This window comes from Anopheles maculipalpis, chromosome 2RL (assembly GCF_943734695.1).
Source record: "Anopheles maculipalpis chromosome 2RL, idAnoMacuDA_375_x, whole genome shotgun sequence".
NCBI classification, from domain to species: domain Eukaryota; kingdom Metazoa; phylum Arthropoda; class Insecta; order Diptera; family Culicidae; genus Anopheles; species Anopheles maculipalpis.
In genome coordinates, this window is record NC_064871.1 from 64,145,951 (window position 1) to 64,173,719 (window position 27,769).

The window sequence follows — 27,769 nt, forward strand, 5'->3', positions numbered from 1 at the left end:
TCGCACACCGCCTCAGTTGTCTGTCCGATGATGTCGATGTCATCCGCGAAGCCAAGGAATTGGAGAGATCGGGTGAAAATCGTGCCCTGGATGTCGAAACCCGCGCTTCGCATGACACCCTCCAGAGCGATGTTGAACAACAAACAGGAGAGTCCGTCAGCTTGCCTCAGACCCCGGTGAGATTCGAACAATTCCGACAGCATGCTCGAAACTCTCACCTTGCACTGCACCCCGTCCCCGTGGCCTTTAGCAGCCGTACCAGCTTCCCAGGGAATCCGTACTGCTGCATGGTGTTCCACAGGTCGGTCCGATCTATGGTATCGTAGGCCGCTTTGAAGTCAATGAACAGGTGGTGCGTAGGGATCTGGTGCTCCCGGCCTATTTGGAGGATCTGCCGTAGAGTGAAGATTTGGTCGATTTGTTCACATATTATATGGATAGTGAATTTCGAGTTACCGAGTTACCTAGCTAGTTACTAATTCACACTCCCAATATTGAAGAATCCTTACATGCAAGACATTATATGTGTTGGTGAACGTAGATTTCTTGACAACAACACAGGTATAAACGGTTAGATATGTGACGAAACCATCTATTTCTATGAATATTAGTTACATAAAAAGTGATAGGGCATGTAAGACATTGACAAAGCTTAGACACAAGATGACTATCCAGCTGTAAAGTGTCATTTGTAAGAAAATTTTATGTGATTTCTTCCGAAAAGGTATAAGTAGGTAGTTTCTGCAAAACACAAATCATTATTCAAACGCACGCATGCAGTACTGACTATCCAGCTAGGCTTAGAATTAAGTTAAAGAAGTCAGAAATTTCTGACCTGTATCCCAAGTTGTAGTGCTCACTTGGACCCTCTTGTGATATTGGGATTAAGACAATCAGTGAGATTAATTTTAAAAAAAATCCGATCATTGTACTGACGTTTGTTCCAACACAAAATAGACATGTAAAAACCTATGCAACCGAAAACATCCATTATAAAAAATGTATTTTAGTGAACTGGCGCGTAACGAATAACAAATCTCCTGCAGCTGGTGTGTTATTTCTTCGCACAAACTGCTTTAGCGGGAAGATCGCACTGGGCGGTTTTGCTGTTCCATAGATAGTTGGTCGGGCAACTCATCAGGATTGGTTGCAATCCAATGCAGATGTAGTACTGGCTGCAGTCGTTGTAGTTTGGGTAAAAAATGTCACTGCCATAACAGTCTAAAGAGAGGAATTAATAGGCTTTTTAGTTGGGATTATCTATTGTCGCATACGCTTGCCATTTCCTTACCCGGTGTGCTTGATATCGTCGTTGTTTCTGCGGATGGCGTCGACGTTTCCGGTGCTGCTGGATTCGGCAGATTGGTGCAGTCGGTGTTTTCGGGGAAGTCGCATTGGTTGGTAGCCGTGTTCCAGTAAACGCCATGACCACAGCTGTGCAAGATCAGCTTGCCGTAGGCGCAAATATAGTAACTCTCGCAGGCAGACGGATGGGCGATGAAGCTGAACTCTTCCGGTGTGCAGAATGGGTATGGATTCATGGGTGGATAGAAGGTTGGGGCGGTGGTTATCATCGGTCGCGGTGTAGTGGTTGGACGAATCGTCGGAACAGAAGTCACCACCACTGGCGTTCTTGATGTTGGTGCCGCCGTAGGAGCAGTGGGAATGTACGGTGGTTGTGTTGTTGGCGGTGCAGTGGGAGCAGTAGGCACGTTGGGGTATCCTGTTGTTGTTGTTGGTGGAGGTGTCGGAGCAGTCGGAATGGCACTGGGGAAAGCTATAGGCGGTTTAAAGGATGTCGTGCTGAAAGGTGTTTGAACAGTCGGAATGGAAGGAGGGGTAGAGGAGGGCGCAACAACAATCGACGATGGAGGCAACGAAGGTGTTTGTCCACATTTGACGAACGCAGCCCAGTTACAAACCATCGCGTAAGGGTCAAACAGTGTGCCGAAGGCGCAGTGTTGAATTTTCTGTACATTGTATTCGCAAACGATGTATGCAGCACAGTCGTCGGTAACGGGCAACTTCTGCCCATTTGGCATTGCTAGACAAATCTGTAAGAATGTATAATTTGCTAATAGGCAACGAGCTTCTTAGATAATGATAAACTATTACTTACATTATCCGAAATAAATCTTGCCGATGCAGAGCCGACAAAGAGCCCAATAAGGGCTATCAGGCCAAGGGCTAATAGGTATCGTTGAAGCGGGACCAGCAACAGCATGTAACAATCAAGTGGGAGAAAAAAATCTTCGTTAGTTCAAATCCGGTATATAACTACACATCTTAAGTAAATACGTGTTTCATAGTGTACCTTGCATTTTAACGCCTTCTTCCGAACGAGACAGTTTTTCTACTATTGAATGTGGGATTCGGTGCTTAACTAAACACAACGACCAATTTCTGTCGCCCACTACAAGGGAGGTATATTTATACGTTTAAGCGATTGAATGATACCCGTTGAAACGTAACTCATGTTTTGGGTACTTGTTGTTTCGGATGTTTTCTATATCTTAATGACCATCATGAGTTTCGAGGGCTCGAGACGAGATAGAACAGTGAGTCAAACCGCGAAAGGAGAAAGAAACAGAATTAAAACGATCTCTCTTTTCAGTTGTGTGGGGGAATTTTTTTTTATCAAATTTTTGCTGTTGAACTGCTGGATGACAAAGATATTTAACACCAAACTTAACAAATAGGATAGTAGTCATGTGATGAACAAATGTACAAAGTTAGTACAATGATAGCTATTTGCTTCTTACGTGGCCGATATGAACCTTATTCGGAACGAAGATAGTAACGAATAAAATGATGTGTCGTTGAGAAGGGTACGGTTTGTTCGATACTTGTTCATCCCAATCAAAACCGGAATTCCATAGGTTCTGCATCATCATTTTGCAAGTTCATCATGCACGTCGGCCAGTAGCCCTTAATTAAGTTTAAAATTTCTAGCAAAAAATCACTTGATCGTGGATTTGGTATACTTCTTGCTGTTTATGCGCTTTCAAATAAAGTTTATCGATAACAATGATAATAATTACAATCTTTACCTAGTTTTCGCTTTAATGGCATCACAGTACGCAATATTATTTTTCTCTAAATATTTTTAGTTCTTCAAATATTTATGAAATGGCAACTTATTTAATAGGTAGTAACGAACGATCCTAAAGCATGCAGGGCATATTCATTTTTTAACAAGGCAACCACTTCGCTCGAGCATTTAAGTGGTATCTAGAAATAATGTAAAAAGAAAAAAAACATTGCCGTTTAAATGATATTCGTAAATATCAGGTGATCTCGCAAACGTGAAGGACAAAGCGAAATTATGTTTCGTATACAAAGCCAAGCAGTTGATAAACATACCGTTAAGGCAGCGTCCATGAATTAATTGAATTGTTTCGACCATCACCCCCCACAGTATTTTTTTTTTTTTTATTCATAAGGGACGGCCTGGCCGTATTGCTTACAATAAACTTAAAATTAGTATACTCCTTTCCTCTTTGCAGGGAGACATTTCCTTCTCCGAGCTGTGAAAGGGCACCATATCCCGGGTGTGCTCGGTTGTTTCATTGCGTGTGTTCCGTCATCCAAAGCCAAAGTCGTGTTCCTAGCGGGGGTCTTATCGTGTGAGGGTACCTTATCCCGGGGTATGTCAGGCGTATCCATGCTCGTGGTCCAGATGGTAGCGGGGGTCTTGATCATTTTCCTTTCCGAAAGTTCCTTGATTGTGTCCGATTGTTGTGATGAAGTCTCGATACTGTCCTTCTTCATCCCGTCGCTGGTTTGTCCGTCCATAGCATAGGCCGATGCAATTTTTCCATACGCTACCCAACCCTTCACGCATCGTACTCATTCATACATTCATTCATTCATCCATTCATCCATCACCATTCATACAAGCGAGGTACAACATGTATAAGACAGACAAACAGTGGGAGTAAAGGGGGAAGGGGATCATACTAATAATCCGTTAGCACGGCAGAAGAGAAAGATTACTCTCAGGTAGACCTCGTCGCAGTCTCCCAGCAGGTCCCGAATTGGAATATCCGGCAACTTTCCAATGCCCCGGACTGCGTCTAACAAGGCGGGTCGAGCAGCCTCGTATTCCACACAAGACCATAGAAGATGATCTATGTCATGGTATCCGAGGCCGCAGCCCCATACTTTGGAGTCGACCTGTCCTATACGCTGGAGATGCGCGCCCAAAGCGAAATGATTAGACCTAAGTCTAGACATCATTCGAATGAACGCACGATCACCTGAGATGCCGTGGAACCAAGGCTTCAAGGACACTTGGGGAGTGATCGAATAAAGAAACCTCCCGAGCTCATCGGTGTCCCACAAACTCTGCCACCGAGCCATGCAGAGAGACTGACCCCACAGTATTTTGTAACAAAACAAAATACTGGAAGAAACTCCCTCCCCCAATATTACGTAACTCTAAGGAATTCCTCCCACCTCACCCACTTCGCGATTTCTTTTTAGTCTATACTTTTGAAAAATAAACAAGCTTAATCAGTCTTTGATGGCGCTGGCCACCTCATCCAGAGATGGCGGAGGCACTTCGTCTTCTACACTATTGCTGTCACTGATGTTGTTGCTGCTGCTGTTGGCTTGTTCTGCTACTAGCACCAACCTCTCAGGTCTCTGCTCCGTTCAGGTCTCCTTCGAAGTAGCACCTTTCGATCATCTTCCGCTCGTCTGTCAGGAGATTTCCATCTGCGTCCCGGCACATCGCGGTTTTAGGAGCAAATCCGCTCCGTGCCTTTTTCAACCTCCTGTAAAACGAGCAGGCGTCCCCCGACTGAGAAAGCTGCTCCAGCAGCTTTTCATCTCACTCTTCAAAGCGGCGCTTCTTTTCCTGGAAGAGCAGGGTCTGTTGTCTCCTCAGTCGATTGTAGTTTTCCACGTTCTGACGGGTTTCATGCTGAAGCATGAAGGTTCGTGGTTGGTTCGTCGAACCATTCTTTTCGCTATCTGCGTGGTAAGCGGCCAATTTTCAATTTGGCTGCGGTGCTGATGGCTCGTTCCACCATACGCCAGTGGTCTCCGAGGGGCAATGTGGGATTATTGTCCGGGAGCGCTTCCCCGAGCGCTGCCACATACCCCTACGCCACATCAGCACTCCTCAGCCGATCCAGATAGAGCCTTGGGGTAGGCTTGCACCGTTGGTTGTTGACCACGGAGAGTTTCTGGCGCAGCTTTACCATTACCAGGAAATGGTCCGAGTCGACGTTTGCGCATCTGTACGTTTTCACGTCGATAATATTCGAGAAGTGCCTTCCGTCTATTAGAACGTGGTCGATTCGGGAATAGGTTTGTAGTGGTGATCTCCAGATGTAGCTGAACCGAGGTGCGTGCTGGAAAAATGAGCTGCTAAAGCTCATGTGCTTGGAAGAGGCAAAATTGATAAGCCTGATGCCGTTGTCGTTTATCAGCTGGTGGGCGCTGAAGCTTCCAATTGTTGGTTTATATGCCTCCTCCTGTCCGACCTGAGCATTAAGGTCTCCGATGACGATCTTCACATCATGTTGTGGGCAGCGGTCATACACCTTCTCTAGCTGCGTAAAGAAGAGCTCCTTCTCGTCATCGGTGCTCCCAAGGTGCGGACTGTGCACATTTATGATGCTCAGATTGAAGAACCTGCCACGATTCCTCAACCTGCACATTCGTTCGTTGACTGGCCACCATCCAAACACCCGTTGTTGCATCGCACCTAGCACCATGAACGCCGTACCGAGCTCACGCGTTTCTCCACCACTTTGGTAGATTCTGCATTTGCTACGGTACTAGCGCACCATTGTACCCTTTCATCGCACCTCCTGAAGTGGTACTATCTTGTAGCTACTACTATCCCGTATACCCAAGCTCAGATATTTGGACAGATATGTTACCGTTCTGTACGCCGTGGATTGTACGTATTGAGTTGGAGTAGGGTACGGAGATCCTATATTAACCTGGAGAAGGTTTGCACCAAGGCGTCGCGTAGCATGAATGCCTTAACCGCTCTGATGCCGAACAAGTGTTGCCCAAAAGCAGCAGAATTAGAGTCCTGCTTACGTTGGGAATAGCATTGTCCGTTACGTGGCTCCATCGTTGGGACGGACACTTCTACAGAGAGACATCCATCGCACCACCGTTCAGAGGACACACCGCACAGGAGTCCTACGAGTAGCCAGCGCCTTAAAGACGGTTTCCTATGATGCAGCTTGCGTGGTCGCAAGTACTATCCCGCTAGTCCACGTCCTAGAGGAGGATATCTGCTGCCTTGACGATAAGGTAGCGGATGTCCTGGACCAGTATACGAAAGCGTCGCAGAGAGGAGACCATGGAACGCTGGCAACAACAGTCGACAGCCGGAGCGGAGAAGCAGGGATCGCCGGGAATGAAGACGAGGATAACTATCCCGGACATTATGTCCTGGGTAAATCGCAAGCACGGAGAAATTGATTTTTACCTCTCTCAACTCTTTACAGGGCATGGGTTTCTCCGGACCTACTTCGTCGAGAAAGGCATCCTCGACGGCTCGCCAAACTGCCCGGTGTGTGAATACGACGTGGAAGATGTCGACCACGAAATGTTCCACTGTCCACGGTTTGCTCGGATCCAACAAGAGATGCAGCAGCAGAGCCACACCCGCTTGTCGATGGACAATCTGGCGGCGGAAATGTGTGCCAACCGCGACACTTGGGAAGCTTTTCGGACTGCCGCTCGGACCATCTTCAGAAACCTCCAAGTGATGTGGAATGAGGAAAGTCCACCAACGGCAAGACGGAGGCGACAACAACGACGGCGGAACACGGAATGAACAAGGCAGCAACAGCTGCCGCCGAAACCGCCCACAAAGGACGACAACGACAACGGAAGCAGCAGTAGCAGCGACGAGTAACCAGAGCAGCAGCAGGAGCTAAGACCCAACCGGGAGTAACGGCTACAGACGGGCGTATAGGAGAAGCAGCAGCGGAAAGGAAGGCACGAAGCAGCAGTAGCAGCTGAGACAACTAGGAAGAATGACGCAGCAGCCGCGCGTCAACTGGATGAGTGCATCGCACAAACGATCCTGCATGGAGTACTACGCACATCAGCGCATCGGCAGGATTCGGATCAGGTCGAGGAGTGGTTTATTTGGGTCGCATCGGCTGCCGGGTGCGCTTAACGGGCCCAGCGTCTCGATGAATCCCATATACCCCATCTTGAGGGTTGGTCTGTAGCCGTTGGCCACCTTCCGAGATGGGGACCTTTTGAAGGTTAACTCCCCGTTAAAAAAAAAAAGAAATAATAGGGCACGTCTTCCTGACATGGTCCGGTCAACAATAGATCTCCAGGATCTATTGTTCAGCTTCCCGACGCCTCAGCTCCCCGACGCTTCGTGCCGAACTGGGGGTCGCTGACGAATACCTTTTTGGAGGGCCACGAGTCCGGCATCCTCATAATATGCCCCAGCCATCGTATCCTGCCGGTCTTCGCCACCGTCAGGATGTCCAGTTATCCGTATAGCACAGCAAGCTCGTGGTTCCTCCTTCTCCTCCGCACTCCATGCCGGCTGGGGAACACACACCGCCAAAGATAGTCCGGAGGATGCGTCGCTCAAACACGCCAAGAGCGTTTGCATCCTCCGCTCGGATGGTCCAAGACTCGTGGCCATATAGAACCCCCGGGCGAATCAATGTGCGATATATCTCACATTTCGTGCGAACTCGAAGCGTTGACTAACACTCTGCTTCCCCCTCGGGCTCTATCACGATCAGAGCCTCCGGCAAGCAGGTATTTCAAGCATACTGTAGAACATCCGTATTGGTAAAATCAAGTCAATGAACCCAAAAGCGAGATAGTTTTTTTTTTGTAAATTTATTTTCACATGGAAGGTTTCATCTCAACCATGGCGAACGATTTTTGCATAACAAACTTTATGTTGTCTGTCATCAGAGGCAGATTTTCCTATGTATGAGAGGCATATCTTACCAAACCGACTTGGTTGTTGTATATACTGATGGATCTGATGGATGGGGCCCGACAATTGTTTTGTATTGTACACCAAGTTCAACTCCACAAAATTCATATACATTGCAAAGAGAAACAAGCATGAAGCATTGAGTGCCAACCCTCCCTCCCCCCCCTCCATTCCCTTGTTTATGTGAAAATTCCTATCTTTGTTATATTCCCTGTCTAATGAACCCCTCCCAACGTCCAACCCGGTCATTCAGTACCCGATCCAATCAGTACATATGATTTCAGAGGCCCCAAAATCCATTCCGCTCAGGACCTCAAAAGGGCTAACACTCAAACTAACAAACCGTTAATTCCTGATACTCCGCTTTATGACTAAAGATGGTTCAAATCAATCAATAATTCTTTACCTTTGGGTACGACTGTAAAAAAGAAATGATACAAAACAAGACCGTTGGACATAGAGTAAAAAAAAAGAATCATTGTGCTGTGTTATAATCAAACGATATGAATAAAACCAATGTATCCAAATTTTTGGCCCGTGCATAGCCCGAAGCATATGCATAAAATTGATGTCATCGGTCATCATGAAAAATTTGCTAGCTCAATGCTGAACGAATTGCCAATAGGTGTATGTATTGATGGCATACCCACCCGTTCACACGCTGTACATCGTTGCACATGGACCTTGAGGTCCATGTGCAACAGGCATTACTTATGCCCCTAACTGACACTCTTTCCTATCAAAGTCTCACTTTCTATCGGCAATATTATTTTGGAAGGCTTTGGGTCTTTAAGACTTCATTCGTCTATTTACGATATTTAAGTATTTAGCTGATGCGAAGAAAATGGATGTGTTTGTTCTGCTACTACTTGAGAGTGTTAAAATGGTTTTGAAGACTGTGTCTAGTTGGCAGGTGGATTGGTGTGTAGTGAAACAATGGCGAACGGTGAGCATACGGCGGTGATGACAGCGTCATAGAAGTGGCAGAATGGAAGACTGGAATTGTCTAGGAGGTAGGAGTGTTTTAGGCGGGTATGACCAATGCGAAAGTGAAAAAGGACTTGTTGATTATGCCTGTGATCAGGATCTTCTCATGAAGCGGTGTTTGATCCGCTTGATGGCGCGGATACAGAAATCTAGGGGATGGCGCTTCTGACGTTGCTCATCCAAGTTAGCACTTGTTCTGCACTTCCCTTATTTGAAAGAGCTGCTTGAACCATCTCACATGTCTTCAGCATACAGCAAGCATTTGATGACTGACAGAAGAGTGTGTATAGGTTCGTTAATGCATAGTAGAAACAGCAATGGTTTAAGTGGTTTATGGAACTCGTGAGTAGTCTTTAAATGGGTTAGATTCCGTGTGTTATGAGTAAATTCATTTTCAGATAAGTAGGCTCTAGACACGAGGCAGATCGAAGAGTGATCAAAGTTGTCGATCGATGTAAAGAAAAATAAATCACGTGGAAACTTGGAGATGTAGTGGGTCGATGTCATATTTTATAAGCATTTATTAGCTTTCTTATAATTTAATGACACACACACACAAGATGACATCACAAGACAAAAACATCTATGAATGGAACACTTACTATTCAACCGGTCAAAGTGTCAACCCAAAAATACCAATGCGTTGATGAATGGACACATACAATGCGTATATATCAGTGTTTGTTAGCTAGAAACAATGATCAAAATAGATCATCTATTTTGGAGCGATATGGCGTCATTCATACGCGTCTGATTAAACGTTGGGTTAACGCAGGATCGTCAAACTTTTATGGCCGATTGCTTTGGCGCATTTGCTTTATGAAAACTTTCAAATGAAATTAGTTTCATCCCCTGAATTAATGATAACAGCTGAAATTCGAAAAAACAACAACATGCCAGAAAGTTTTTTTTTAAATTTTCTAGAGCTGTTTGACACCCCTAGTCGTCGAGTTTGCAGGGATTTAAACAATTACACGTACAGTCTAGGACCAGTGCAGAACAATGGATTGTGAAAGAATCTATCCACTGTTTTGCGATAGCAGGTGGTAAAAAGGGAATACGCATGATTAAGCCATTATACCGTCAAGAATCCCATATCAACGAGGTAAAATCACCATCAATCTCAGATTGATCTGAAATCGATAAGATAGCTGCTGTACAATTCAGAGCGTATAAAACACGAACTATGGTGCCGTTCAGGACACTGTGTTTAATCCTCACTGTTGTGATCAACATGATTCACGAAGCGAGTAAGTATTTTAAACTACTCCTGGATTTGTAGGAAGTGAAAAAAATCTAACTTCTTGTAATCACTTGTCAGACATTCGTGTGGTAGGGCTTTTTGCTCTGCTGGCCATAATCGGTTGTGCCACAGCACAAACCACCGTAGATCCCTGTGTGGAAGCAGGACAAACGGACGGATTTCTACCACACCCAACGAATTGCTCTCTGTACTTCTCCTGTTACGGTAACAAAGGCTACGAACAGGCCTGCCCGGATGGCAAGTATTTCGATCCAGTGAAAATTGTGTGCGATATCAAAGAAAAAGTACAGTGCAACGTTAACAATTGTCCCCCGGATGGAATTGTATATCTACCCGTGCCCAACGTGTGTGATCAATACATCATCTGTATTGGTGGGGTGGCGTACAATCAAACCTGCAGCGAAGGCTTGTACTTCGATCCAGTGTTGGAAGAGTGTAATTATATGAATGAAACAAATTGCGTGGTCAATCCCTGCACGCAGCCTCCACCGGATCCGCCTGTACTTGAGATTCACCCCAATCCTACCAACTGTTCTCAGTATATAATTTGCTTGGCCGGTGACTCAATTCTAAGGGATTGTGCTCCAGGTCTCACCTTTGATCAGACTCTCGAGCAATGTACAGTGGGTGGTGTATGCAATGTAAGTATTGGACAAAAATCATACCTTAATTTCTTTTACTCGGGTTGTGTGTAATTCAATGTGATTAATACTTTAAAAATTAAGGGCGCAACCACTGCCCCAGGTGTAACCACGGAAGCAGCAACGGTGACACCTACGGATGCACCAACGGACATACCAACGGACGCACCCACGGCAGCACCCGTTATGATGAATGAACCAGAATTAGATATCTGGTAGAAGATTTTTAGGTACGACTCGTATTTAATCTTTGTACGTTGTTGCAAAGCAAATAAAGATACCTTGGCGGCCTCAAAATTGTGACGCAAAATAAAACTCTTTTATCTAGCTGGATCATCTGAAATGTGTTTACATTTTTGGGGGTGTAAATGGTACACACGTACAAAGTGCAGCTATATAAGTGACTTTCCGTGGAATAAAAGTCTTATATCGAGATCATTGTTTCAGTTAGCATATGTAAAGGGAGCGTTTCATTCATAATTTTCATCGTGTTTCTGTTTGAGAGAAGAAAAATGAATAATATTTGTGAGTATGGATTTTCAACCGTTTCCAGATGTGAGTCTTGACAATATTGTCGTGTTTATTTTTCAAATCTAGCCCATCTTGCACTGGTAATGGCGCTGCTGGGTGCGTGCGCTGCCGTAACGCCACCGGTTTGCGACAGTACAGTAACTTCTTTCCATGCCGATCCGACGAGTTGCAATCAATACTACACCTGTTATCAGGGTAAAGCTATTCTTCAGACGTGCCCCGATCAGAAATATTACGATCCCACCCGATCTCTGTGTGACATTCCTGAGAAGGTGGCCTGCACCATTGGCCCTTGCACTGGAAACGCCGGGCTGAAGGCTGTGGCGATCCCGAATGTGTGCACCACTTACACGCTGTGTGTCGGCGAAACACCGTTCAATAGAACGTGTGCTGAAGGGACGCTGTTTGATGAGGTGTTTGGAGACTGCGTACTGGCTGGGGACAGTAAGTGCGTGGAGAATCCTTGCCTTTCGGTAGATCCGGCTACTGCTTTACCGACTACGTTCTATCCGGTGTTGAGCTCGTGCAAGAAATACATTATCTGCGATAAGCTGAATCCGGTGGTGCGCTCCTGCGCCGGAGCTACCGTGTTCAGTCGCACCGTCTCGAAGTGTGTTGCGTCCACTGATTATGTGTGCCCACCAGGCACTGCCCTGATATGAATTGGAGATAAATTGATTTGCAAGATGCACATTGCTAAAGTTTTGATTTGTAAAGTCTAAATGTGAAGGGAAACGGTATTGGGCGTCCGAAACTGTAAGTAGTTTAGTTCACCGAATTGCATCCCATAGCAGATGCAGTAGATCAGAAATATAATGCGCATAAGAGAAATATTGCAAGACTATTGAAAGTTTGTAATAAGAGACAATTTCATTCAGCTTCCGCAGCTAACAATGTCATGATTTCGAAGTACTGATCTCGTTTGACCCATTTGAAACTGTTCGATAATTGTGAACCAAAACTACGTGATTCCACCCCGCACACACAGTTCTTCTTCCTTGAGTCTTTGAGGCAAACATGCAAAATGTCTGATATAGATAAGAGACAAATAAGACACTAGAAACTTCAGTTACGCAAAGCTTTGCGAAAGAGAATGGTCTTCCCGTTGTTTCAGCCTTTTTTAGCAGCTTTATTTAAGATTGTGTAGAGTTTATATTTAGATTAATAAAATTATGTATTCTGTTCATAAATTTCTATTTTTTGACAAGACGACATTTTACATTTATTTTACAATTAAGCGAAACTGTATTATTAAACAAAGCTGAGTCACGTAAACTGCGCAGTTAATTTAATGAGAAGTTTTGCTGGAAGTAGTATTTAATTGGTAATAAAATTAAGAACGATTTTAATTTGCTTCTTTTTTTAAAAACTCACCTAATTCGATTCGACTTATTCGAGATTCGCTAAAATCGGATTGCTTGTATTTGAAAACAGGTAAAATTTCGCTGCATGAAATATTGCGGCTATGTAGAAGCTTTTGAAAGCTTAAAGTTTCATCGAGTAGCTTTCAAACTCGTTAAAAGCGTCGGCTTCGGATTTTCGCCCTTACCCCCTTAAGGTGCAAACTGTTTGTATTCGCCCAAGTTATGACAAGCAACGACATCAGCAAATGTTCTAATAAATCAGGGATAAGGCAAATGGCAAGGCAAATGGTTTCGTAACAGATATCAAATTGTCATGAAATGAACAGTTCGTTTGACGATTGGACGATTACACAGTGGTTGATTCAGCCCCCCAGAGACCCTATGCGCCCAGTGGCAGATCAAGTCGATTGGATTTGACCGTGTGACCGATAAGGAGGACAATGTCTCAAGACTTCAACGGGTCCGTACACGAAAATCCAGTTCACCTGCTTCTACCACCATAATAGGCTGCCTCGCAATATAGGGCCTCTTTTTGGAGGCTCCTTATACGAGATAGCAGTCCACTCCGCACATCGTTAGATGTTAGTTACATCCGCTACTGGAGCTTCTATCAGATTGAATCAAATGATCGGGATGAAATTGATAATTCATGGCACCCTGAAGCCACTCAGTATGAGAACCGTTTAACCGTTTAACCGCTGCACGTGCGCAGGTGCCTGCACATTTATATCAGCCCAGTTAACATATAATTGCCTTTAATACTTGTAATCATATATCAGCCAAAAATGAACTGTGAATTGTTTTTGGGGACTTTTGTAGCCGTCTCTTGTAACGTCTCATAAGTGAATGAGTAATTTTCTCATTTTAAACATTAAATAAGAAATATCTTTTCCCACTCAGAGACGGGCCACCAGACCGTCATCAAGTTGGCCATTATATGGCATTTTCCCTCAATATGCGCTGTGTTTTAAGTTGCGAACATTGAATTTAAGTTTTTATTGGAAGAAATGATTCCTGTTCGAGAGATGATGGATCATACAAAACCGAAATTCCAGTTACAGATGCTGAATTACGATTTATTTGTCAAATTCATTTGAACTTATACAAGCAGACTTTTTTATACGTGCAATAATCGCATTTTAAGTAATGTTGACTATAGAAATAATTAAACTTATTCTGCACATCTTCTTGGACATGGCTTAGAGGTTTTCGGCGTAGTAATGCTAATATCGATCCATATAATGAAATGGTTTAAATCACTCAGTGGAATTTTTCGAATAGATATTAGAATATTGCAAGCTTTTTGTGGATCTTAACAAAAAATCTCTCTAGCTCTCTCCTTTTCTCTCTCTCGTGTCGTGACATGTCTCGGTCAACAATAATTCTTTAGGATACTCGATCCCTCGATCCGATAAGCTTCTCATCCGTGAAGATGCCCGATCTCCGACAGGTCCTGCTTCATCGTATCCAGCAAACGAACTCACTGTGCTCCCCGATGCCTCGTGCCGAACTATGAGTCGTTAACGAATATCTTCTAGGTGGGGCACGAGTCCGGCATCCTCATAACATGCCCCATCCATCGTATCCTGCCGGTCTTTGTCACAGTCAGGATTTCCGGTTCTCCGTATAGTTCATCAAGCTCGTGGGTTCTCCTTCTCCTCCACACGCCATCCACGAACACACCACCAAAGGTGGCCCAGAGGATGCGAACAATGATATCATGGCAAGAAATCAGTTAGGGGAGATTTGATAATTAAAATTTACAATTTGTTTTGGTGTTGTAATCTTTGGAGATGCATTTTTGCGAGTGATTCGAAAAAGATTGATGTCAAAGTTTTTCTTCTGATTACTGGTTCTTTCAACCAGTGTATATTTCAAAACTCTATCATATGATTGCAAAGGTCAAGAGTGGTCTTACAACTGAAGTCGGTAGAGACGACTTAACCATCTCCCATAGAAATAACATACTCGTCATAAGAATTCATCTTAACCTTTAATCGTTTTCTTAAACACCGTAATCGTAATGTTCTGATTTATACTGCTCAGATATGGATTATATTGATTGCGAATTTTATAAATATAATACGGAGGTCCAAGATATTTTTTGTCGTAAGAACGAATGCTCTTATCCTTAGATCCTTGAAGGTGCAGATCTATAAGCTGGTTCTGTAAAGATCCGTTTGAACACAACCGGCCTCCATTCGCTATTCTAATTTTTGTTCAGAAGGAAGTAATTGGTATAAAAGCTAAATTTTCTATGAAAACTGACCAGGATATAACTCAAGATTTATAATCATAAAACCCGTAGGTGTGTACTTACAGAGCCGCGTGTTCAATATTTATACAAACTACTGCTACATAATAGTGTTGGAAAAGTGACCAGCCTGGTTTAATGGTGATGGGATCAGAATGCCAGAATCTAGCGAAGCAGGCCTAAAGCTTGGCCGTGATAAGACATATCTCATTGTGTAAAATATGATTTTTAAATAAGTACAATTGTGCTGGATGTTTGAACGTATTAAGCCGTTCCACAAGATTAAACGATCATCAACGTAAACAGGTACATTCGGACCTAAGGGGACTAACAGATCAATTGCTTCATTGACCTTACGATTTATTGATTTTGAAACCTTGGATCAGGTGTAAACATAATGATAAAAATTAATAATAATCACAATACTAAAGCAATAGGCGTTTTATTTTGATAAAATAGAAAAATGGTTCATACTTTTAAACATTGTCAGATTCAATAATTACCCAAAACACAGGTGTTGTTTGATTATCACTTACTGCCGCATCAACAAGGTATCTTCTTCTTCGTGTAGCACTCGCTTGTAGATTTTTCACCGAAGTTACTGCCCAATGACATCATATGCTGGAAATTTAATGGTCAGCTTTTTGTATGTTTGTCGCTCATTGATGTCGGTTTCGAAGCTATTGAAGCGATTGTCTTTACCATTCCACTATTTGTGCAGTGTGGCACGCTGATAAGCAACGATAGTTATTGAAGATGAGAATAGTTTGTTGATGGCCAAAGGTTCACAAACACCGAGATGGCTTGTGTCATGTTGGTAGGGAAAGAACTGGCCTAGAGTTTACTCGCTGACCTACAACCCAACGTTAAGCGAACGAAAGTAAACCGAAAAAGGGTCGCAAAAACGCCAATGCCACAGTTGTCTGATTCACCAGTGAGCAGTCGTGGTCATTCGCATTACATCATCGCAATCGCGGTAGTAAATGTAAACTGTGAAATTGACCGATTCGATGCTTGCCGCCGTGTGCCACTGTGGGATGATGATTTTTTTGTGACGAGAAGAAGGAAAAAAAAACGCGCTTCAACAACAGTCTGTGCGGGAACCAAACAAATCACTGGATTGTGGCAAAAGTAGGTGGTGGCCACTTAGCGATCGGTATACAATGTGATCCGCGTGGATGGGAGTAGATCAGTATCGAGTCGTTGCAGTACACCGAAGTACACCGATCGTGCTATGCTTGGTTTCGGTTTCGTAGTGTTGAAGCCAAAGCAATATAGCGAACCAGAAGTTAGCGCATACATGCTCACATACAGAGATACTCTGATGTTGTGAACGCGAGATCGATCAACTGACAGTGATCGATAAAATGTGTGCGTATCCACAGTGCGTAAACAGCTGATTAATTAGCGGCACGGCGTCTCCGGCAGTGACAATTGTTTCAATGTGCGTGTTGCAGCCAGCGATCACACACTGCCCAACGCGCACACCGGCAAACCGGTTGCTGACTAAGGCCAGAGCGCGCGCTGGTGGTGCTGGTGATGCAGCAGCGATCCGAACAATTGCACTGCCTGCTCGGTGATGGTGCGAGAGCTGTGACAGTACGGTAAGCTGCCCAGACGGACTGCACGCGACGTGTCTCGATTGCGTTGCCGGTGACACTCTTACACCTTAGCAAGCTACACGACGAGAACGCGACCGCCACTGTGTTATCGCACTGGTTGCGCTTGCAGGGAGGTGGCTGGGTTGGTGATGGTGCTACTTTGTGCTAAACGTTTGTCGCACTGATAAGGTGGAAAAACTATTCCCCCGTACATACTCTGCCCAACTCGTTTCCGAGCTCATGCGGTGCGCTGAATGTTGTGGAATGTGTATTTGGAGCAAGTGCCGCGCTGTCAAGTTTCTCACTCGAGTGTCTCGCGGTGCAGGTGCCAGTGTTGAAGCTGAAGTAAAGAACAGAGTCTATGGAGGTGGAAGATGTTGGTTATCAAACGGAACCGCTTGCTGCCAGTATCCCGCAATCTTTGGAACCACGAGCGCTTGGTGTGATGGTGTTGGTGCCCGACCGTACATTGTTTGTGTATGACAATTGTACAGCTCACGGTGCGCGGTGGTGGTGTAAAACAAACAAACCGCTTAAAACGACCGTGTGATCGAGTGAGACAACTAGCATCCAGTACAGTGCAATAAAGGTAGCGAAGGGATAAGGGCGTCCGGTGTCTCGCAGAGAGTTGGTTGGTTATATCAGCGGGAACAAGAAATTAAAAAAAAAGTACATGAACTACATTGCGTGTCTGTGTGCGTTGTGGAAGGCCTGACGACAACTCTTCAGGTATCTACGTAGAGCTGAGGTAAAGGTACCACTTTGGAAGGAACCGCACCCCTTTCCTAAAACAGCAGCCCCATGTGCTTCCCCTTGGGTTGGCGAAGGCATCTAAGAAGTGGCAAATAGTGGCCAAAAACTTTATGGAGGAAAGATTGAACAGTCCAAATGTTGTAAGTGTCGTAAACATGACCCTGTGTTGTTGTCGGGAATGACCGAGTTAGAATGGAAGTGATCGTGTATGACAGTAGCTAACGCATACAAAATTTCTCGAAGAAGTGCTTTTTTCTCGAAAACATTTAAAGCCAAACTACATCAGGGTGGTGTGAAGTGGTTGACGGGATTAATTGTCATTCATACGATAGCGAAGGTGGCAAGTTATGTTTTAAGATGATGAATCGCGCGAAAAAAAGTAATCACCAGGGCAGCCAGCGTAGTAAGGACGCCAAAGCGGCCCGACACGGAGTGGGTGCAGGTGCGAACGTGGGTCCGGCGAAACCATCTTTGGCTCAGACGGCCCCTCAACCAGCTGCGTGCGTTCCGGGTCAACCGACGGCCCTCACTGTCAGTTCCAGTGGAGGTGGACGAGCGAAAAAAATGAAACAAAGTGCTACGAGCAAAAATGTTACTGCAGCTGCAGCTGCTGTTGGTGGTGGTGGAGCGAATCGGCGGGCACGTGCCACTGGGAAGGAAACGATGGCGCCCAAGGCCCACAGTTCAACTCGGTCCGAGTCAAACTCTGACGATGGCGTTGGAGGCCTGGCCTCGGTGTCGGAGCAGTCGGTCGCACCGAAAATGGAACGATCGAACAGTTTCTTTCTGACGCGCAAACTCTCCAGTCTAGTAAGCAAGCTAAGCGGAAGCCGCGAGAATATGGCCACCACCAACGCGGTGTCTCCAGTTGCCGAAGCGCAACCTTTCCAGTTTGTACGCAGTCGTAGCATGTCCTCGATACAGTTGAAACGGGCGTATCGACGCAGCCAGAATGAATCGACACTGCAGAACCTACACGAGGACGCCATACTGGAGCGATCGGAGAGCACAGAAGAAACGACGCAAGCCGCAACTTCGGAAGGTCCCTTGGTTCCAACAACGCCGGAAATCACACCACCACCCATACCACGATTTGAGCGATCGAACAGCATTCTGGCTTCGATAAGGCGTAAAATAAGTTTCCGGTCCGAAAGGCGATCCTCGAACGTATCGAACTGGAGTACTTCACTGCAAAATCTACGCCAGGAGGACTTTATGATCAGCTACGATGATTTGAGCTTCATCGATTATGATCAGTTTAATAGCTATGAGTCGAACCTTCTTAAACGACAGCCAAGTCACGTGCTGGATTCTAATGCAAAAGGCTCATTTGTGGAAAATTCTACGAGCAGCTCTACCCAATCTGGAATCGTTACGAATGCGCAGAACCTACAAAGTTCGCCAATAATCGCTGAAGCCACCAACAGTGGTGTCGTTCGACGGAGACGAAAAAATGACACTCTTCTGCGAACGACGCTCATCCGCAAAAGTATGGACGTGGAGAGCAACCTCGACCGCGGTAAGAACGTGTACCGAAACAGTTTGGACGCGGAGAAGCTGTTGTGCATCAGCAACGTGAACCGGAAGTCTTTCCGATGGAGTGCGGACGTTGAGCGGGATGTAGTTGCGTTAGATCTAGACAGTGTCGGCTTTGCCGCGGCTAAACCGCTGGCTGAATTAGCTGGCAATCGGCATACTCCGCCACCAGTGTATGATGTGTGTGATAGTGGCATGATCGACGGGAGTGAAAGTGTCAAATTATGTGCGATGGCCGATGCTAGTGATAAGGCGGGAAGTAGTGTGGGATACGTTAGCCGTAGTGAAAGTTTGAAACGATGCCGATCATACGGGGGTGAGCATGGATCCGCTTTCGAGGAAGGATTCGGACATCTCGTCAAACCAGTTCAGGTGAGTAAGAGACATAAGATCTTTCAATTTTTCTTGATTATTCTTTGGAGAAAAAGAACCTCATCACAACCTACAAACCTTACCCTTAATTTTTGGAACAAAACTAGAACGGAACACATATAAGCATGTGAAGAATGTGAAGAAGTCAAATGAATTCCTTTTGAGTAATGGCTTCATTAGTGAAATGCTTGATTGTGGGTAGGTGTATTGTTGTACAAATTGCTGAACAGCAAACGTATGAAAAAAGATGTCAATATTGGCGAGATGTTTTCAAGAGTTTTGGTCGGTAGTATTGCGAGATTGAAATCTTTACCACCCAAGAATTGTTAGATGATCCTAATAATGGACTCTCAGACTCTTAGTTGATTGCAGGTAGGAATTTTGGTCGAGTAGTATGTGGACTTTTTTCCATTTTGTACATTTTTTAAATAAGTTCAACTGCCTTTTGCATTGCACTTGGTATTAATGCTCAATCATAGCTCAATACTTTCAATCATTATTCCTAGTGATGAGGATTTTGTTCCGAACCTATTAGGTTTGTTCCGTTCCTTAAACCGATTACAATGTAGGTTTTTTGCACCTATATTTTCCGTTCATGAGAATGTTAAAACATGCATTCCAATACTTTTTCCTGTATGAAGCTTCATTATATTACAACAAAAGCAACGCTCAAAGTGGCAAAGGTTTGCGTAATCTACCAAAAAAAAGTGAAAAGTTATTTTTTGTGGAACTTTCGGTCATCTCTAAGGAATGAAGGTCCTCGATCCACAATATTGTTGGATAGACTAGAAAACTACACTGAAATCTCCTGTACAGACAGATACGGTGATCCTTTTTTATTTTTGTTGAAGTAGGTACAAAGAACCCCTAGCAGGTTCGTTCCGTTCCTTTCTCGAAAACAAACTAGTAACGCTTCACTTACGAAAATGGAACTTTACCATTGCTAAATACTTCAATACATCAGAGTTAGATTTTGAGACTGATTCTGTTACCGAGCGTGTTATCAGGCATACATTGTAACAAAATTTACAAATTTTTGAAGTTGTTAAGAATGCTTAAACTGAGAAAATTTGAGATATATGTATACTCACCTGATTTGTTTAAATTGGTATTTAAAATAAAACTACTAAAGCTACTCTCTGCTATCAACATTTACGCCCCGGCAAGATCGCTCCGTGCTGGAACACTTCTTGACGTAGGGGAACGTCGTACTCGTTTTGGCGCCTCGGATGCGTTCCTCGCCCTGTGCCGCGAATTCAACGTCGTGTGTGATCGTTTTGAATCAGACCTGTCACGCTCTGCTTTCCTTAATTGTATACGTACAGTGCGGCCAATTACTTGTTAAATGCAAAACAGTAAATGTTAACTATAAATGTAAACGTAAAAAAACGCCGCTTCAAGGGGGTTACATATGGTTAACTTGACAAATCAATTCAACAAATAAAATATAAAATATACAAAATTTCGTGTTTGTGATAAAATGTTTGATCTGTCATCTGATCTGTCAGTTCCTGATATCCTCTAAGGAAGAAACGGTCGTGATGGAATTTGGTTGTCAGTCTGCTTTGTGAACACCAGCATCTGTGTTACCTTTTTTTTATTCATAAAGGACAGCCAGGCCGTATTGCTTATTCTCTCTGTTACCTTCTTCTCTGTTACCTTTAAGCTGTTGTAAAATATTTGATTATGTTTGATAAATATACTTTCAATCGATCCACAAATTATTGTATGTATTATCAGAGGTGGTTTTAGACCTTCTGCATGATAATTTAGAATAAACTATAAGTTTAGATTTGGATCAAATGTTTAGACCAAAAGAAATCTTTTTTTTCTGTTAATTACCACCAACAACCAAATTTGGTCGGGCTTCAGCACGAAGCCACGAGCCCTCTACGCCCACTCAGTTCGCTTGTAAGAAGTACAGCCTCTGCGTGTGACATAGTTACGGTAAGGGGGACACATTCACCTTTTTAAAATCGTCTGTATAAAGCGTCGAAATCTGTAAAACTTTTCCCTTAAAGTGGGGGAGGAAAAGTACTAAAACTTATTTTGTACAAAGAGATATAACCGATCAGCATGATATGATGTCAAGTTTGAAACGTTTTTTTAAAATCAATTTGATTGTTTTTTTTTTTTTAGTATTTCCATTTATGCTTTGCTAGATCAATCTAGGGGTAGTCCAGTGGTAGAGGGACGGGATCGGCTTCGGTCCTCGTACGATCTGGTATCGACTCCCGTCGGGACCGGCTTCTTGTACTCAGGACTGATGATAATTAGCTTTAGTTTGAAAAATCACGAAAGTGTATTGATTTAAGTCCTAAACAAGGTGATAAACACATTTGAAAACAAATTGTCGAGATGTTGTTGGCAGTTTGCATCGTTTTGTGTCCAGTGCATTCGCCTCTATTTGAAAGTGCGAAGCTGTGCTGTATTTATTTCTGTATTTTGCCAATTATAGATCGAATGATTACTATTTAAAGATTTTGCTGGAAAGCAAACGTACATGTAAAAATAAATAAAACAGGGCTTTACGCTATATATACACACACGAGTAACAAATGGTGCGATGATAGCCTTGCATTTTTGTGGTGAAAATTTAAGCCAGTTTTTATTTTATTTGATCGCAAATTATTGTATGCTTGTGTTTGTGTATTTTTTTAATATGAAAGATCTAAATGAAATTCAGTTATGCCTTGAACAAAAGAGAAATAAGTTTATTGTTATAGTTGCCAGACAAAAATTGGTTGAAGCAATTGTTATCACTACTTGAAATGGCGAAAAGAGGTAGATAAAAAGATTAGAAGATAAAAGATTAGCAAAAAACCTGTTCGATTTTTATTTGTTCTGTTCTTTTTTTTTAATAGTTTTTTCACATTCATAAATTGGCAAATTGGCTGGACGGTGTTGGGCAAAACAATAAGATCACGATACTGTGTGGTGTTGTAAATTGCTGTTCTATAGAAAAATCATCGGTGGAAATGCTCTATGGGAAAAAACATGAATAACATTTCAACATTCTATCGCAATTAAGTTTCATTTAGTATTGTCCGCATCCGTATTAAGGATCCGTATTAAGGATTTATTATTACTTATAAATCACCTACATGTTTTGGAAATGCTTACAACAGATTATTCAGTCCTCCATCCACGGCTGCATCCGATCTCCGACAGGTTAGACTCCACTTGATCCAGCCAACGGCGAGCTCGTTGTGCTCCTCTACGCCTCGTGCCGAACGGGTCGCTGACGAGAACCTTTTTGGTGGGGCATGAGTCCGGCATCCTCATCACGTACTCAACCCAACGTATCCTTCCGACTTTGACTACCGTCAGGATGTCAACACCGCCAAACAGCTCAGCTAGCTCGTGGTTCATTCTCATTCGCCACACGCCCTGCTCGCACACACCGCCAAAGATAGTCCTTAGCACCCGCCGTTAGAAAATGGCGGGTGCATTGGCGTCCTCCGTCAGCATAGTCCAAGACTCGTTCCCGTAGAGGACTACCGGACGTATCATGGTGCGGCAGATCGTATATTTCGTGTGTTGTTGGAGTCTTCTGGATCGCAGGAGTTTGTGGAGTCAGTAGTAGGCACGATTCAACTGAACAATGCGCCTTCAGATTTCGCTGCTTACGTTGTTGTCCGAAGTTACGATCGTACCAAGGTAGCAGAACTCCTCTACCACCTCGAGATCGTAAATCGTAATCGAGATCGTAGTGTTGTAGTAATGCAAAGTGAATTAAATTTTTTTTCCAACGTTAAAAAGTTATAACATAAACAAGTCGATTCGATGAATGTCTTCCCCATTCCCCATTGTGTTTCAATGCAGCAAATCTTGATGGTCTTATTGTTTTGTCCAACGCTGTATATCTGTGGAACTTAAGTGATTCCTTTAATATATTACACTATCAGTTATGGGTTGAGTTTTAGTGAAAATGTTTTATTTATCTCTGCCTGTTTGTGGATGGTAGTACGCACTATACCGTATTTAACTCACGGTTTTTGTCGATGGCACATTCGACAACTGTGTTAAAAAGAGGTTTTATTGGAGGGAGAAGGATAGAGCTATAATAAAACAAAAACCTTTTTCTTAAGATTTATGCCATTTGCTTACTGACGCTCTGGCACAGAAATCAGTGTGGAACATTACAAGATAGTTAAAATTTAAGCCTTAGTCTCGCTAATCCTGCATACACTACATTCTAAACAATGTCAGCAATAGTCACTTAGGTGTACCTTAACTTAGGCATATTTAGTGTAGTGAATGAAGGCAAGCACAGAGTCTGCCAGATAGAGGGCTCCGTTGATGACACACAGTGCGCCTAATGCCAGACCGGCCTGAAATTGAAACGGGAGTAAGAATAAGTTCACTATAGGGCTAATTCCTGCGTAAATCTTAGGCTAAACCTACCGTTCGCTCGGATGTGATGTTTTCAAAGTCGTGCTCGGCCAGATAACCGTGCCAGTAGTGTAGAGCGGTACCACCGACAGCAACCCACATGAACGTACCGACCACATTCATGATCGTGTCGGAAAGCTCGTACTTGTGTTTGGTGGTGCCGAAACCAAACGTGATTAGCTGCACGCCGGTGTAAATGATGAAACCGACAAACACACCGGATGCGACGATTTCCGCGTCGGGGCTTTTCTCCTCATTCAGGTTCCATGTACCACCGATACCGAGGAAATCTCCACCATAGCCCGTTCGGTAAATGATCAGCACTACAATGTTGATGACCTACGAAAATGAACCGATAAACGGAGATCTTAAAGTAAAGGTTCTGGCTGGTGTTCTGGTTAGACGCGCGGGTACCATAAACATGGAGTCCATCGCTAATGGTGTTTGCACAATTTAATTTGGAAATGCATTATGCTCAGGATCGGTGGGGATACGGGGTTTTTATGCTTCCCGTTACGGACGGTCGTTACGTGAAGATGGTAGTGTTTTATCGAGAATCCTTGTAGTGCCCAAGAACAAGGAATCTTGTGCGTGTGAATGAGCACGCGCGATTCTTCTTAAAAAAAAGGTCCTCCTGGCGCGAGGATATTGCGAGAACGGGAAAAAGTTAAGTGCAAAGCCGTAACAATGTAATCCTTCCATTGGAGTGTCATAAAGATGGTGGTCGTATGTGTTACGCCTCATTATGATACAGGCAAAAATCAATGATCTCAAACCCGTACAGCCGAAAGCGTTGTGAGCGTTTTTTTTTTGTTTACTTTTGTTGCACATCCGTAAAGCTTGTCCGTTGTGAAAAAAAAATCAGCTCAGGAACGAATTTTTGTACTTCGTAGAAACAACGTTCGGTAGACCATCGGTATCATTTTATGGTTCGATAAGCTTTTGTAAAAAGGGAAACTCTACATTGATACCACATACACCACACTGTAATGGTGGTTTCATTTGTGTTACGGTTTTGTGCAACCTTTTCATAACTGTTTTTAAAATAAAAACTTAAAATTTTAATAAATTTTTAAACTAAATTGTACAAACAAAAGGTTGCTTTTTGGACAATTTCTACCGAACATTTAATCTTACTGTTACATATCAATAAAACCATGTTGTTAGATATTTCCAAATCGCTCCGTAACCTACCGTAAAAGGGTTTACATGTTCTATCGGGCATTTGACGCATACCATCATGAACAACCCTTGTTGGTTAGAGTGATCACATCCCTTATCTTATCACTGGTGCGAACTCAATGTTGGGAACGATAATTATTTTCCACGAATTCTACAGCTAGTCATTGGGATGATACAAAACCGTTCCATTTTGTAGGACTTTGCCTTTAATGCGGGACACAAGTCTTTGGTATCAAATAGAAAAAGAAGACAAAATTTTGTTTTAGATTTTATCTACAGTTTTCTATATAAATTTGAATTTTGACTTTTCCACTGAGATGCCAGAAAAAAAGAATCTACTCAGTGATCTGAGTAAATGTTACTAACATACATCGCTTTTTAAAATTTACTTGAAATTATAGTGCACTTTTGTTACACCGGAAGTGGCGAGATCTACATTGCTAGCCGTGGCACTACAAGTCAGTTATCGATAGGGTGTGGTTCCTTTCTCGTACTCGCAAGATTGCACAATTGGTCTGATCGCTTGCCGTACATGTCACCACCATTCATGAACTAATGCTGCGGAGAAATCACACTTACGGTCACTTTTTCAACAAGATAGCAAATCTGCTTTTACGATCAATCGAAACGTTTTGCGTATGATGCAAGATATGTCCTTGGTACAGTTATTTTTTGAACCTGGACTGTCACAATCCACCGTTAAATTCGCAGAAATCGTTTTTACACACACTGCCAATATTGCAACCCAAAGAACATCCCAAAAGCACAGTAATCAACCAAAATATAAGCTCACCACTTTGAACACTTTTATAAAAATGGAACCGATCGTTTCCGCGGACACCATTTTGATGCGTGGGATAGCTGCGTACGATAGCGATGCACCACGATGGCCACTTGTTATTACGACACCTGTAGAGTAACCTCAACGCTGCTGCGGCTGGTTGGACTTGATTTGCTGCAACTGCAGGAATGCTGGCACGGATCCTGCCGAAGAAAGGGGTTTCAGACCTTCATTATCAGTTCGTTGGGATATTGTTGAATGCCGTTTGGTACACGTGTTGGCCTCATCTACGTACGTACCTTCTGTCGGACGAAGCGGTTGAATCGATTCTGACCGGAGAACGATGCTCGTAACCGCATTTCGGTATCCGATATCAGTGTCACCACTACCACCTGCTTATCAGTTGAGTGGGTACGTTTCGTAGATTAGATAAAGCGGAAATATGCTCGGTCTGTGGCCAAACTAACCAGCGACACCTTCCTTTGCGTGACCTTACGGTGTGTTTGTATGCGTGGTAGGGTACCACGGGCGTTGTAGCGAACGATAAGAAAGGCGAACTGCGGTGAGTAATATCCGTGCAAGGTGTAGACAACTTGATTGCCAGCAAAGAAATGTTTCAAAATATTGTGTGGAATGTTTGCCGTCGTGGAGCAGTGTTTGAAAAGTGGATGCCGTGCTGTGGGTCATCGTTTAGGAATGACACAAGCGGCATGTTTCTCTGGTGCTTTATGCTCTGCATTCTTCTCAAAAAGCATTCTTGTCTTCAGATTCAACAACCGTCAGAATTTATTGTATTTTGTTTTAATATCTGAATCTGATATGCGTGCGAAGATGGAGTAAAAGAGTTATGTTTCAGTATCAAACAGATAATCCATTAGTGTGTTGAATGCATGATTACTAACAAAAAAAGATAGTTGCAGGTGACTAAGTTAGTTTTCATTGGTATTGAATTTTTTTTTCACCCGTGACTCACATTGAATGTCGTTTTGCAAATACCATTATCTTATCGTGATTGATGTTGGCAAGAAATTATCTCATAGGCAATAATGCTAACTAATACTTACGCCCGTGTACAGTTTGAACATATCGAACTATTTGCAGAATTTTATGCTGTCTTAACTTGACTTTTTATTTCATTTAACTTATTGGTGTTTCAAAGCTGTTATCTTTTGCTTATTTAGATCTTATTATTTGAGCTTTGACAATGACGTTGCGGCGTAAAACGATTGTAGTTTTTCATTTAAAACTCTTCTTCTTCGCTTCGAAGAACAAGTTCGTGAGGTTTCGATCCCAACCAGACGGTTAACAGTAATTATTTTCTAAATAATCAGACACCAAAGCAATACGGGCGGCCCGTTGGTGTAGGCAACAGCGGCGTCGGACTTCAAATGGCCGGACCGGGGCTTAAATCCTTAACCAAATACGTGGTATAATAAGCAAGTTTCGTACGCCATATTCGATGACCGGCGTGATCTTTAAAGGTCGTTAAGCATAGAAGACGAAAAAGCAACATCGGTCCGTAACATCTTTGAACCTGAGATATGGAAGAGTCCTACGGATGACACCAATCTTTAAAAAAGAGACCCCCACCTAGCTACCAGTTACAGAGGGATAACGTCACTTTTTTCTCCTCAGGCATGGAAATGTGCAAGTGTGGTTCCTGTCATCAAACCTGGGAAGGACATAACGCTGTCATCCAGCTACAGGGCTATCAGTCTCCTCTCAGCTCTTGGAAAGCTATTCGAGATGCTGGTCATACGAAGACTAAAAGAAGTGACAAACGAACTAAGCTTCATTCCAACAATACAATTTGGGTTCAGTGAAGGTCATGCTACGGCTCATCAGCTTCTTCGCCTTGTAAACAATATTTGATTTGAATGATTTGAAGCGTTTGATAACGATTGACATGATGGGCTGATTCACAAGATGATGCGTTTTAAACTGCCATCAAATTTCTGTAGAGTTATCTGAGACACAGAACATTCTGTGTAGCATTAGGATCCACTTCTTCAGAAACCACAAATGTTCCAGCGGCTGTACCCCAGGGTAGCATACTCGATCCTATGCTTTACCTGCTTTATGTTGCGAATGTTCCTCAATTTCTCAACGGCAGCCAGTTGTTAATGTTCGCTGACGACACAGCGATCTCAGCAAAGG

General features: G+C 43.4%; 7 protein-coding genes across 7 annotated transcripts in view; 3 read left to right on the forward strand and 4 right to left on the reverse strand.

Moving 5' to 3' along the window:
* The window catches only part of LOC126556056 (rab11 family-interacting protein 4B), a 314,228-nt gene that overhangs the window by 259,754 nt on the left and 26,705 nt on the right, over nucleotides 1-27,769 (reverse strand). The window lies entirely within an intron of this gene.
* LOC126567366 (probable chitinase 10) lies at nucleotides 1,055-2,224 on the reverse strand. The gene is made up of 3 exons (XM_050223591.1): nucleotides 2,120-2,224; nucleotides 1,292-2,054; nucleotides 1,055-1,221 (listed from the first exon to the last, which is right to left on the reverse strand). The coding sequence occupies exons 1-3, from the start codon at nucleotides 2,222-2,224 to the stop codon at nucleotides 1,055-1,057; spliced, it is 1,035 nt and encodes a 344-aa protein (XP_050079548.1).
* Nucleotides 5,109-5,726, reverse strand: LOC126567367 (uncharacterized). The gene has a single exon (XM_050223592.1). It carries the CDS (start codon nucleotides 5,724-5,726, stop codon nucleotides 5,109-5,111), a length of 618 nt encoding a protein of 205 aa, XP_050079549.1.
* Nucleotides 10,173-11,062, forward strand: LOC126567368 (probable endochitinase). The gene is made up of 3 exons (XM_050223593.1): nucleotides 10,173-10,188; nucleotides 10,260-10,843; nucleotides 10,928-11,062. Exons 1-3 carry the CDS (start codon nucleotides 10,173-10,175, stop codon nucleotides 11,060-11,062), a joined length of 735 nt encoding a protein of 244 aa, XP_050079550.1.
* LOC126567369 (peritrophin-44-like) lies at nucleotides 11,434-12,036 on the forward strand (the record flags this gene model as incomplete). Its single annotated transcript, XM_050223594.1, has 1 exon — nucleotides 11,434-12,036. A coding segment is annotated over one exon (603 nt), but the record flags the coding sequence as incomplete, so codon positions are not given.
* Nucleotides 17,602-27,769, forward strand: part of LOC126568754 (pleckstrin homology domain-containing family G member 5) — an 80,979-nt gene continuing 70,811 nt past the window's right edge. The window contains exon 1 of the mRNA XM_050225357.1: nucleotides 17,602-19,254. Coding sequence (XP_050081314.1) covers nucleotides 17,704-19,254 — 1,551 coding nt within the window. The 5' untranslated portion in view covers nucleotides 17,602-17,703. The remainder of the gene's footprint in view (nucleotides 19,255-27,769) is intronic.
* Nucleotides 23,481-27,769, reverse strand: part of LOC126556358 (protein snakeskin) — a 227,264-nt gene continuing 222,975 nt past the window's right edge. The window contains exons 2-4 of the mRNA XM_050211624.1: nucleotides 25,625-25,729; nucleotides 23,662-23,988; nucleotides 23,481-23,588 (exon numbers count right to left, since the gene is read on the reverse strand). Coding sequence (XP_050067581.1) covers nucleotides 23,493-23,588; nucleotides 23,662-23,988; nucleotides 25,625-25,675 — 474 coding nt within the window. The 5' untranslated portion in view covers nucleotides 25,676-25,729 and the 3' untranslated portion in view covers nucleotides 23,481-23,492. The remainder of the gene's footprint in view (nucleotides 23,589-23,661; nucleotides 23,989-25,624; nucleotides 25,730-27,769) is intronic.

Coding starts and splice junctions, on each gene's coding strand:
- LOC126567367 (XM_050223592.1), bottom strand. CDS start 5,726: ATGGTGCTAGGTGCGATGCAACAACGGGTGTTTGGATGGTGGCCAGTC.
- LOC126567366 (XM_050223591.1), bottom strand. CDS start 2,224: ATGCTGTTGCTGGTCCCGCTTCAACGATACCTATTAGCCCTTGGCCTG. Junction 2,055..2,119: donor CAAGATTTATTTCGGATAAT/GTAAGTAATAGT, acceptor ACATTCTTACAG/ATTTGTCTAGCAATGCCAAA. Junction 1,222..1,291: donor GACGATATCAAGCACACCGG/GTAAGGAAATGG, acceptor TCCTCTCTTTAG/ACTGTTATGGCAGTGACATT.
- LOC126567368 (XM_050223593.1), top strand. Junction 10,844..10,927: donor CAGTGGGTGGTGTATGCAAT/GTAAGTATTGGA, acceptor TTAAAAATTAAG/GGCGCAACCACTGCCCCAGG.